Genomic DNA, 13,529 nt, shown 5'->3' with positions numbered 1-13,529 from the left:
GAAATACATAATTTCATGTTGTTATTGTATTTTGTATATATAGATCTTAATTTGTAAGTTTCACTCCTACTTGTTTGTTTAGGTGTAAAAATTTCAAATCTCAAAATTTTGTTTGTGTAAATAACATCCTTTTGTTTTTTTTTTATTGAGATTTAAACTTCTCACTTGTTTGCTCTAAATCAAAATTGTGGTTTTCATTATTCTTCATTATTTTATTGGGTATATGATTTGGTGGTCACTACCGCCTTGTGCCCAGAAGTCATCGAGTCGCGAGGGGATAAGATTGGACATCCCAAGTTTACTTCATCAGATTAGTCAAGGACAAAATTACACATTTCTTGAGAGTGAAAAACTAACGACGCGAATAACAATCACCAATAACTATCGAAGGAATAGCGGACCAATGGAATCCTGTGTTGGCAAGTCTTTCGTGAGCAACACCAGGAGGATAATATCAGTAGTACATGTGCCCCTATAAGCACCCTACACTAAATTCTCATATCGCCCATCTTTATTATGAAATCACGTTGACCAAACAACCCATCCATAATAGTACGAGCCGGCCATAAAACTGGCGGTGAAAACCCATCCATTTCACTGGCCACCCTTATAAATAATGGGTCACTCCTGGTTCGTGCTCACCCCTATAAAATAAAGGCACACCCAAATCGCCCACACCCTTAACTATACCTTCCAGCACCTCAACAATGTCCGCTTTCACAATATTTTTTCTGAACACGCCAATTCAACCCATATAACCCGAAGACGACTCAAGAAAATTAGCCCCTAATATATACAAATATATATAAAACACACAAAAAAAAAAAAAAAACCAGACGGTCAACATATCAGTAACACATTTCAAGTTATATAGGAGCAAGTCGCTCTCATTCCAATACTATCGGTCTCCAAGTTAGACACAAAATTTCTCCCTCATTATCTAATTATACAAGTACGCCCCCAGACAAGATACACAATGAATCCCCAATACCTAGTATATACTTCCCCATAATCCCCCCCTCACCTACCACCTAGAAATTCAGATCACAGAATGCACACACAGCTGCCAGACTGATTTAACGGCAAACTTATGTTCGTTCTTTGTGTAAACCCTCAATTAATACGATGCCCTATTTTACTCTTGGAGTGTATACGCAATATCCCATTACACATTCCTGGAATCCCCCCCCAACCACATGTGAAGACACACCGCCCCCACATCTTCCTATTAAAGATTCACCCACCTTCGCTCAGACTGGCACATTCCTATATAGAAATCCCTCCTCACATTCTTTTATTCAGGTTTGATCCTCCCCCCAACAACCTACCATTTCCACACCCACTCATCAATAATACCCAACCCTTATCCCTCAAACTACCTGCATTATAATTTCTCCTTTTTAACACAACACCCCACCCCATATTAACACACCATGCTTATGTCACTATCGACACCTCGAATTTATATTACCCATATATCCCCCACCCCATATAAACAACCCACCATAAAAATTAACCCCTCATTCACCAAAAATAAAAAAACCCAAAACCAATCTATAACAAAAACAACACAAACACAAAAAAAAAAAACCCAACCCACAACCACAATACTCAACCTACTAATAACACTCCTCAACAGCTCTCCCCGCTATCAATTGACCACTACACAATATAATCCATCTCCACCCTTAGTATATAATACACACACCACTTATTATTCCCCCCCCCAAATCCACTTATCAGCCTTACCACTTTCACAACTAACTTTCCGCGGAAACCAATAAACCAACAATTTTACTGTTACCAATAAATATTATACATCCCCCCACCCCAATATCAAACCCATAATATCCCCCCCCCCAACCATATCTCCAAAAAATCTCTCACCATTATAATCCAATACTCCATATATCCCCACACCCTTTTTCATTTCACTTTTTTCCAATCCCCTTCTTTAACACCATCTACCATCTCAACATCAACTACCCCCCTCAAAAATCACGTTCCTCTTAAGTGTTTGCGCCATATTATTACATCAAATGATATATAAGAAAATTCAACTCAGTTTACTTGCCTCTTTTATACAACACACCCCAATCAATTGTAAGACAACCCACATCTAATAAGTTTATATAACATAATAACCCTACACATTCTACATTTAATATATTACCTGTAAATCACTATAATATTTAAAACACAATATAACATATCCCCTTCTCACATCCCATTTCACATAGAACACTCAACCATTATAATCCCTACCTCTTGTCACCCCACCCCATATAACCCCACTTATTCCTCCCCCATATAACCCCATATAGTCTACTCCCTCCCCCTACAAACCTATTCTACAAATTCCAAACATAAATACTAACAAATTCAACCTACTAACTCATACCTTCTTCTCAATCTTTACACTATATGTTACAAACATCGTCTATAAATATTTATCTACACACACTTGATCCTGTAAAAACCAATTCTCCACACTAAAAATCCTGATTTCAATTTCACTACATTTCACCACATTTAACACCATTTATCAACATAAACAACTCCCAACTTGACCGGTTTTATTCTTTTTTTTTTTTCCCTCTTTTTTTAATCCACATTTTAGTATATACTAGCACAATCCATCATTTTCCTACCTCGATCATATGGCACCATTCAGTTAATCATGCCTCCATAATTAATATCCCTCTCATCATATACCTAAATATCACCATAACATAACTAAAAAAAAAATATATTTAAACTAAAAATCAACTTCTTATTCGTGCATTTTTATTCTTTAATCTTACATTTTTTCCTTTTAACTAAATATTAAGACTTATTTTTATAAACACATAAAGTTATTTCTCAAATTTTAAATTTAATACTCAAATTTTTTACGTCAATAGTTATTAAAACTTACATTAAATAAATTCCTCTCTTTACTTCTAAGATATATCATTTCTCAATTTACAATTCTAATTAATTTTAATATTAATTCAGTTAACCTCACTTACTTTATATCAACTAGATCAAATATTCCTTTATATCAATCATCATTTCAAAAATATTTTAAATTCCTTTTAAAAATTACACCAATATGAAAATAATTTTATTTTATGAAATTAATTCATATTTAAACACTCAAACCTATCGTATTCAATATCAGTCTAATTCTTGCATAAATATTATTCATATCTCTTACTTTTTAATAATTATTTTCTCTATTCATTATTTTTCCCTTATCAATACAATTTTCAGTTTTCTACTGTATATATTAATTCTCTTATCTCTTAATTAACATTCATCTTATTTAAGCAATGATACATACTCCGCTCCTATCTAGCCTTATTTTACATTTTTTCTTACCTTTTATCGCACCTATCTTAATCCAAGCGTACTCTTATCCTCTCTCAATTTTCATCAAATAATTTCTCTCATCATTAATTCCTACATCAATTAAAATAACTTTTTCCATACTTATACACTTTATAACGAAATTCTACCAAAATTCTAAACAGAAACCTCATCATATTCCGCTTTCAATTTGATGAATATTTTAATATTTACCTTCTCATTCAAGGAAACTTTATCACATACGAACACAATGATGGCCAACCCAGCATAACACAAGAGACGCGCCCCCCCCAGATAACCCATATAGCCCCCGACCCCAATAAATAATCCCACTTACTTCCCCCCCATATAACTCCGCCATATATCCCCACCCCCATATAACCCCATAATATCCACTTTCCACTCCCCATTTTAACTAACCTCAACTATATACTTCCAAAACCTCATTAATCTTTCTCAATCCTACCTCAGAAGTAATTCCGCTCCATAGAAACCTTGAAACTTCTAGCACATTCATATTTCTTACCACACCTTCACGTTGGGACTACATCTGTGAGCATGGGAGGTACTTTTCTTGGAGACACAAAACGTGCTAAATACCCGACACACCGGAAACTCGCACAAGTTCCGTGCAAACACCACAAAAGCCTCACAAACTAATAACTTCCTCTCCTTACAAGCGACTCCCCCCCAAACTTTTACCAAATTATTATTAGATCCGCATAAAACCAACTCTGCCTTCATCTTCCTATCCACTAAAAGCCTCCCCTTTTCACATCTCACCCTTTAAACCCCCCCCATTTCCTCCCTTTAAACCCTCCTTCTACTAAATTCCCACGATTCACCCTATTCTCCATGGACCGCCAGCGTTCCCCTTTTTCTCCCCTAATAAAAATCTCAGCGTGCACGACTCCCCTGTCATACTCAAAAACAACAATAAAACCTTTTTTTTTCAACTGGTAACCCAAATATCTTTACAATTCATATAATTTTGTTAATACCTTTAAATTCATTCTTAGTTCAATCCCCGCCACATGCAGTAAACACCCCTCCTTCTTATCCAGTTCTCAAAACCCATCCCTCCTACTTTTTAACACAGTTATTTTCTTCACAAACCTCAACCCCCATACCTTCCATGTAGTTCCCAACCACCCTCATCTGTGAGGACATACACCTTAATTAAACCCCTACCACACTAAACGTGAACTCGCAAGCCACCAATTCTCCTTCTCACTTCTTCAACATCTCTCTCATTTACACCTTTTCAATCACCCCTACCACCCATTACACAGAGATTTATGTCTCGAGAAAAGACACCTCTTCACATTCTGCCACCAACACCAATCGATAAAATCGTAAATCGCGCTCTCCACTACACTCTGATATGAACATAATTTACATGTATCCTACATCATCATTTAATAACCCACCTTTTTACAATTATATATATAGAATCTAATCACACACATTAATTTATACTTTAAAGATTTTAAAAAAATCTTTAAATAATCCCTTTACTTTAACACATCAAAACTTCCTTCATATAAAAGAGCTTCTTCTTAAATAAAACATTTATTTCATTTTTTTTTTAATTAACCTACCACTTTTTCATTTTTTGTTACCTCTACACATTTTAAAAACTTCACAATTTTATAATTCTCTCTAAAACTAATAAATTAAATTAATAAAGAAAATACAATCCTTTTCAAAGACCTGACAAGAAATCTCAAAATGAAGTAACAGGAAAGTTACAAACTAAAAATGACTAAAGAAGCCATAAAAATATTCAACTATAATGCAGCACCATTAATCACTATATCTCCATTAGAACCCAATACACTATAATTCTTACTTAAGAAAATACTTAATTATATACACTAACAATACAGCTTTACATACAAACCCTTGTTCCAATCAATTAATCCCTCTTAACACAAAAAAACTTAAATTAACTTATAAAAAATACATTGTAACTCTAAAATACCTTATTCACCAAAAACACTTAATAGTTTAAAGTGGTTATTTTAATAAATTTCTGATGTGCTCAGACATCCCAATCCTACAAATGCAACCATGAAACTATTTTAATTCACTATTGCAATTTTTCACCACTCCTCTGCAAAGCTTCGTCATGGCTCCGTGAAATCCCATACAGTGCACATATTGGGCTAGCCCCGCAATAGGAGCGCATCTGTTAGAGTAACCCGAACAAAAGACTGCGTCGCCTAGTGTAGTGGTGAAAAACCAAACATAGGCACACCTAAAATAGGGGTATGGGGCGAGCGGTGCACAATTGGTAATAATAGGAGTGAGCCGGGGGGCAAGCAAGGTGACGCCTCCCTTCAAGCAATATCCTCCAAAATGACCATTCACCTACCACGCCCTCCACCACCCGCCACGCGTCACTCTTTATACTCGGCACGGAGTCCACACATAAATGACAGCGGGAAGCCCCCCCCCATTTACACAAACACCAACTTAGAGACAGTGCTACACTTGTTTTAGATGTTCCAAATACACACACGCAAACAAAATCAGAAAGCTCAAGGGGACAGTACCTACATAACTTGAGTAGATCCCACCCACAACTAACACGGGACTCCCACTCACCCTAAAAGCACAAAAATGGGACATCTAAATACCCTCCTCTCTTGCGAAGACAAATCACTCGTATGTACATTTAATTAACCTCCCTGTCGATTGATCATGCACGACCACCCCAATACAGCCAAAGGGACCCCTTCGACCCCTAATACGCATGAGACCTAACCACACCCATTAATCCAAAAGTCTCAAAAGTAGTACCCCACATTCTCTCATCGCATTAAGAGACCAGCATACAAATCTCCGACAACTTTAAAACCCCCTTTCAAAAATGCACGGCAATAAGGGAGAGAGTGACTCCTCCATATTTTACTATCAGTAGTCCAACAATTCCCATCTACTGAACCTACGATCAGATATGACGAGTCACAATCCTACTAAACATCGTCAAAATGGAGGATCTCCCGGTCCTTTCCTCCCCCACTCAAATTTATTAGAACCTTTTACCCACCCCTAGATCGTTAACTCATAAAGGTGTACCTCCCCCCATGATGTCACACCAGACGCCCAGATAGACTCACCCCCCCCCCCAACTACAGGTGACCTTCCCCCCCACATAAGACCCCCCCCAAAACGCACAAGCGGTACCCCCCCCAACCCACCCAGACCCCCATCATGGACTCAATCCGCCCCCCACCAATTATAAGGGACCCCCCTCCCGCCAAATTAGGGTCTCCCCCACTCACCACACACGCCATGATGGCCTTATTGGCCGTCCATAGTGCTGGGCAGCAGCTTGGCGCCTCAGAGCCCAATCAGGTGCCTGGGTATTTATCTCTATTTCCTTACCTTTTATACCCGCACTTTGTTTAGCGGTTGATGCTCGGAATCCCCTATGTCTTTGTCAGCCATTCTACAACTGTGAAAAGTAACTAAAAAAGTGCAAGTCTATTAGCAAATTAATATCTATATCCATTTTTCCCATTTGTCAAAATATATTCCGTTTGAAATTTTGTGTTATTTACCTTCTCACATTCTTCTTTACAAACAAATCATTTTTCATTTAATTTATATTTCAATTAGTTAACCAATTAATTATATATTATAATTTAATTCCCTTTTTTAAATTTAAACCGATCAATGAAATACTTCGATCTATAATCTTCTACTATTAATTAATATTTTTAAAAATCATTCCCAATTATGGTTCTTCTATAACAATTACATTCTTCTTAATCTAAAACATTTAAAAAATGTAATTTTTTCTCTTCATACCACCATGAGTCGGTGTTTCTACGTTTAATTTCTTTTTCTCTACCAATTAACTGTAATTTAACTAAATAACATAAATAATTCAATACCATCTTTTCCTTCATCAGGTTCCTATTATTGTAATACTTCCTTCATTCAAGTGATCATATTTATCACCTGTAATATAATTACCTATGCTTTACTTTGCTTTTTATCTAACAATAATATTAACAATTTATGTATCCCCTTTCTTTTTATGTTTTTTTCCAATAATTCTTAGAATAATATTAAATACTTAAATACGCACAGCCAAATATTTTGATTATTTTTAAGAGATGTTTCCTTCCTGTGTTTTGTTACAAAATTTGATAAACAGAGTTGTAACATTACAGTAAAAGCCATGAAATAATACTAAATATATCTAGGCAGTTATCCCAAGTTTTGTTACTGTGCATTATTTCTTATGATTTCTGCACACTTACATGAAAAACTTAAAACGTGTATGTTGTTTGTTTTTTAACAGATTGGTCAACTTGCTTTTAAAGGCATGAAAAGACTGAACCGAATCCAATCTATAGTTTTTGAGACTGCCTACAACACAAATAAACACTAATCTCCACCCACTGGTATCTTGAAGACACATTAAACCCGCCATGCTTACAATCCTTCAAAATCGCCAATTTTCACAGGTGTTATCAAAAGAAGCTTCAAGGGTAAAATTAATGAACCAAGTAACAGCTTTATAACTTGTAAGGTAAAACCCATTATATTTTTACACGGAATACGAAATCTGGAATTTTCAAGTAGATTTTTCTTTTCCAACTGGAAGATAAGGCTAATTAATTACTTCATTACTGATAAAGCACTTCTGTTTCTGTCTAAAATCTATACGATAAAAGCTATAAATCCATTTAGCTGAGCAGAACCATTCTGAAAGTGATGAGGCTGTAATAAACCAAAATCCATTGTCCTTTAAACAGCTTGCACACTCCTCCAGCAACAGATAACTACTTTCCGATAATTACTCGCTACTCCCCACACAGATTTTTCAACACGTGCCCCACGCCACCCGCACTCCCCTCTCCTTAGAATAAAGCCGGACCCATACTGTAACAACTATAAAAGCATGAAACACAGCACAAAACAATCTGGGTTTGCCCCAACTTATCGGAGCAGCTCCGCTGTAATTGGTTGCAGATTGAGTCACTGTTGCTCCTAAACCGACTTACTGGTCAGCTAATTGAACAAATTACTTCAGCAAGCGTCTTGAACCACTGGGTATATCACTGGAAAGAGAGCGACTGGTGATATGCAACTGTCAAAAGGTGAAATTCTGCGAACACAGGTATGCTTTATATCTCAAAATATTGTTCTTTGTATTTCTGTACTATCATAGGTACACCTAGTCTTTTATCCTGCAGAGTAATATTTACATAAAAAGTAATTCAGCGAATCTCTGAACATCTACATACAGAATCAAATTATGTTGGTTATATTCTAAAATGTGACAGCCAAGAACAATTCGGAACACTTAACGCACTGTTGCAGTTGAAAAACCCTCAAACAAAAATCCTAACCCACCCTTCCCACCCCACCCACTCGCCGGAAGTCCTCCCATTCTAATGTACAATAGCATGCTGGTGATATATGACCCCTACTACCACAAATTCTGAGTAAACTTGAACAACACTGTAACCTGATTTCCACTTAATAATGAACCGAAGCTGTACTCAATCTACCCTTACAATAGATTTGAAGTTGTAGACATGCAGAATGGTAAAGTACTATTTTCTATAGCTCTCCTTGTTTACAATGTAATTCATGAAATCTCACCTCATTACTAAAACTACACTTAGATCAGGAAAGAAGAAAACAAAAAATAGTAATTTCAGGCAATATTAGGAAGTGAAGATGGAAAATACTTATGGAATTTCTTTAGCAGTGGAAATTTTAGTGCAGTTTAGGTTAATATATGCCTAGTGTTAATTTAGAACATAGTTACATAGTACCAACAAGTATTGAAAGAGACTCAACAGTGCGTTTCTAAATCAAAGCTTTACTATTTTTATCACAAAACTAGCCACCTACTCGCACACACTAATACAAAATACAACCGTCTACGCAGGCCAGGTTCCGCCCCAGGGGAAGGGTCTAACATAAACTGATTAGTTCACACACACACAAAGATCACTAAGAACACGAAAATGAGGAGGACTGAATTAAATGATTTTTTTGGTTTTCGTCCCACAGACAGATCTCATTGCTTTGGAAAACGTTAATTTTTGAAACTCTATGTCTCAATAAGATGTTTGAGAGTCTACCAGCTCCTTCACTTAGTAACAGGATCAGACAGCGTCTGAAGTACAGTGTACGTTTTAGTTCCTACCAACTCTTTAAGAGTTAATGGAAGTTAAGTGAATCCCCTGTACAGAATAGGAGACAGATTCTCGAGACAAAGAAATTATGAATAGCCTGTGACACCTCGACCAGAGAGTCTAGTTCTTAAATTTTTAAGAAATACCAACTAAAAAGCCGCACAATACTCCATTCATTTTAGCTATCCCTAGTACTATGTTGAGTTCAAACCCCATCTTGCAACGAGGCGCTTAAAAAGCAATATACCACCATTGACAGATCAAACCTCAAGGGCAATGAAATTCTCCTTTTCTTGCTTTTTGTTGATTCCATAAGTATCTACAGGCTTCTCGAACCTTATGCTTAACTGAAATTGGTAGATCTCACGCGAGGAGTCACCAGAAAACCCAAGGCCAACAAGAGTTACCGGGAGAATTCATATCTACCTTCCGTCTATCGGCTCCTTTTCTACAAAAAATCAGGCGCTCAGCAGCAGGCTGTTTATCTAGCTTACTAAAACACATTAAAAATATGTAAACTTGTTATGCCCACCTCCAATCCTCGCACACGGTGGCTCCGCCACCTCGTAACACTACATAAGATCTACCAATCCAGGAGCCAAGCTCTGACTCTTGCCGGTGAACACCTTAGTGTTGACTCAATTCCTCCTTAACTGCTATAAATCTTCCTCCCCTAAATGACCATAATGGGTGAAAGTTATTCCTCGTGCGTGAAAAAACACCACAGAGACCCATACACCCACTAATCGACACACAAACACGTTGCACACATAACCTTACCGTCAAACCATTTCCACACGCCCACCCTACATCAATATCTCATGCACGCTGGGCGCAGAGTACTGGTCACCAGTAGTATCGTATTTGTAGCTTGTTAGTTGTAGAAATGAAAGGGGGCTGGTGGTCTGCACGCTCAAGCTCGAACCGCCTCACTACCATCTGTTGGGTAAAAACTATTTTACTTTCCAGCCACTCTAATCTGTCCAGCTCCTGGGAGGCGAGGTGCATAGAGAGGCTAGGATAATCCATGACGACTCCCCAAATTCTATTTTGCATCAGCGAGACAAGCCAGTCCAGCCTAATTAAACCACATTTTATAGTTTAGTTGTCCGCCACGCCTCTGTAGACAAGACCTATCGGCTTTCCCACATATTGCAGGAACGTAATTCTTTCCATAAAATAGAATCTATACCACCTCGCCCGATGATCAGCATGACCTGATTAATGGGCCAAATGCATTCCCACGCCCCCTTTAAGACAAGACCTACAGCCCCCCCCCGTATCATTTGCATAACAACATATGCTCTTTACCGATATTTTAGAGACGGATAAACATCGCTCCCAGAGTTCACATCATGTGACCCACTTTATTTTAACAGGCCCACGCAATGTTCATATCAATTTGTCCTCGATTAATTAATCCATTACCATTTAGTATTTACACATAACCCCTTCTGCAAAACAAGCCTTACGCCTTCCAAAACCAAACAGAAACACCGCCCATTTATGCATTAGCTGCGTCTGCTACTCTTGAGATTCAAGTACGCCACGCACCTTTTCATTAAGCCCTGCCACCGCTCGACCATTCTCCCATAGACGCTGCTCCCGTATATTAACCTAATCGCCGCATTATTATATTTAAGCTTAAGACCCCGCGAGCCACCCTTTATATAAACCCAACAAATCACAAGGGACTCCCCGACCCAGCGCTCTTTTAGGCCCCGGAGCACTAACCCTTCATCGACGCCTCTGATTGGCTAACCACGCGCCGGATCCACTCCTCCCCACGGCGATAGGCCTCCAGCGTCCTCATTCCGAGGGGCTAAACCTCCTATAGGGCTGCATTTAGAGGGGGGGGGGGAGGGTCCTATAGCCCGGGCCGACCTGTGACCCCAGCTCCCCATTTAATGGAGGGTCCCCCCCGCAACCTTCTTGAAGACCATAGACGTAGCGAACTGTATCCTCAATCGGTCCCCCAAAGGAGAGAAGGAAAGTCAGGAAAAGCCGCCACCCCGCTACGTCGTGCCTAATATGGGGGGGGGGGTCACATAAATTGGGGGGGGGTCTGCATGAGGGGGGGTCCTTTTTGAGGTTCTAATTGGGGCCCATTCGAATTATTGAAAGGGGGGGTCTCAATTGTTGGAGGGGTCCATTTGGTTTGGATTGGGAGGTCGCCTTTGAAATTGAGGAGGGGTCTCACTTGTAGGAAGGGGTTCCAATTGGTTTGGATAGAGATCCCCATGATTTGGGGGGCGCGCCTTTTCGGGTTTAATCGGTCCAGGGGGGTCCATTGTATTTGGGGGGGTCTTACTGAGTGGTTGTTTCTAAAACCTTTGTGCCCTTATGGCTTTCATGGTGAGGATCTCATTGTGGGGGGGGGGTTTTCCCCATTGGTTGGCACTGGAGTCCCCCTTGAATTGGGTGGGAGGGGTCTCATTTTGGAGCGCAGTCCCCATTGGTTTTGGATGGGAGATCCCTATGATTTGGGAGGGAAGGTGGGGGAGTCCCTTTCACTTGGGGGGGGGGGGTGCTCTCATTTTAGTGGGTCCCATTGCTTTGGGATGGGGGGGAGGAGGGCAATTAAATTGTGGGCGGTTTGAGTTGCACACCTCTGAGTAGGGTAAGGATCCTAGATGGAGTGGGGGCTCGGCGGTCCATTTTGAATTATATAAATATATGTTAGTCCTCCCATTGATCCTATGAGCGGGAGGGGGTGTCACTATGCGTGATTTCGATACATATCATTACTATTTGTGCTTGTGGGGGGTCTCTTTTTAAGGGGGGGGGGTTTCCCATTGACTTTTAGGGGGCCCGCTACTTCCCCCCTTAGACCCCTTCTCCTCTTATGCCCCCCCCTTTAGACCCCGCCCTCATCCCCCGCTTAGAACCTCACCCCCCCCTATTATAACTTTACAGGATGCTCCGTTCAATCTTATTCATGGGCTGGAATCTGTCTCCGAGCCTCCCCAGTTGGGCCTGAAAATGAATCGGCTGACACCTCCTGCCTCCATCTTTAATATGGGGGGGGGGTCAATTGTGGGACGGGGTTCAACGTGACATGTTTATGTTGGGGGGGTGGGGGGGTGTTAATGGGGAGGGGTCACGTGACATATTGGGGGGGTGGGGGGGGGTCTCACCCTCTTCCTGAACTCCACTTTCTGCTTCTTTTCCTGCTCCTGGAGCTTCTTGACACGGGCTGCTTGCTCTAGGGGGCGGGGTTATGTAAACGAGGAGGGCGGGGATATGCAGATAAGGATTGTTATGTAAATGAGAAGGGCGGGGTTATGCGGATGAGGCCGGTGTTATGTAAATGAGATGGGCGGGGCCTAACGCAAAGGCTTGGGGATGCATGGAGGGCTGAGGGGCGGGGCTAAGTGGGATTGGGGGCGTGGCCAGGACTGCAAGGTCCAATGAGAGAGCAAGGGGCGGGGCCAGAAAGATGGCAACGTCCAATGAGGGAGTCGGGGGGCGTGGCCTGGGAGCAGAGCGCGCGGCCATTGGTAGATGGGAACTAGTGGGGCGTGGCTACGGGGAAAGGGGGCGTGGCTAAGCGAAGGGGAGTGGCCCGGAAGCGGAAGTACCGGGAGGAGGGGGGGTGAAGGGGTGACCCCGCGGCCTACGGTGACCCCGCCGCTGTTCGTTGCCCCCCTCTCCCCATTTCCGGTCCCCCCCCCCACAATCCCACCGCCCTTCCGGTTCCGCTGACCCCTCGCTCGTTTCGCTTCCCCTTCCGCCGCCGCCGGCGGCCGCTCCATGGTGCTGAGGATGGAACCGAGCAGATCGAGCTCCGCCATCTTGGCGACGCCAGGTGACGACGCTGCGACGCACGACGTAGCTGCGTCGTGACGTCAGCACGTCACCAAGGTGGGCGTGGCCTCCTTAAAAGGGCGTGGCTTCACGCAAAGGGGGCGGGGCGTCTCTTAAAGGGGCAACGCTCTTAAAGGGGCAACGCTTTCCAAGGAGCCCCACCCTCTCCTCTCATCCCAACGACCCCCCCCCCCTCTCCTC

The 13,529-nt window shown here is 41.0% G+C and overlaps 1 protein-coding gene across 1 annotated transcript in view; it reads right to left on the bottom strand.

Moving 5' to 3' along the window:
• The window catches only part of SPAG7 (sperm associated antigen 7), a 13,991-nt gene extending 1,359 nt beyond the window's left edge, over positions 1-12,632 (bottom strand). The window contains exons 1-2 of the mRNA XM_015851078.1: positions 12,626-12,632; positions 12,436-12,532 (exon numbers count right to left, since the gene is read on the bottom strand). Coding sequence (XP_015706564.1) covers positions 12,436-12,532; positions 12,626-12,632 — 104 coding nt within the window. The remainder of the gene's footprint in view (positions 1-12,435; positions 12,533-12,625) is intronic.
• Positions 12,633-13,529: the final 897 nt, after the last annotated feature.

The sequence above is a fragment of the Coturnix japonica genome, unplaced genomic scaffold, assembly GCF_001577835.2.
Source record: "Coturnix japonica isolate 7356 unplaced genomic scaffold, Coturnix japonica 2.1 chrUnrandom677, whole genome shotgun sequence".
Lineage (NCBI taxonomy): Eukaryota > Metazoa > Chordata > Aves > Galliformes > Phasianidae > Coturnix > Coturnix japonica.
Note: the sequence above shows the minus strand (reverse complement) of the source record. Positions and strands in the feature narration are given on the sequence as shown.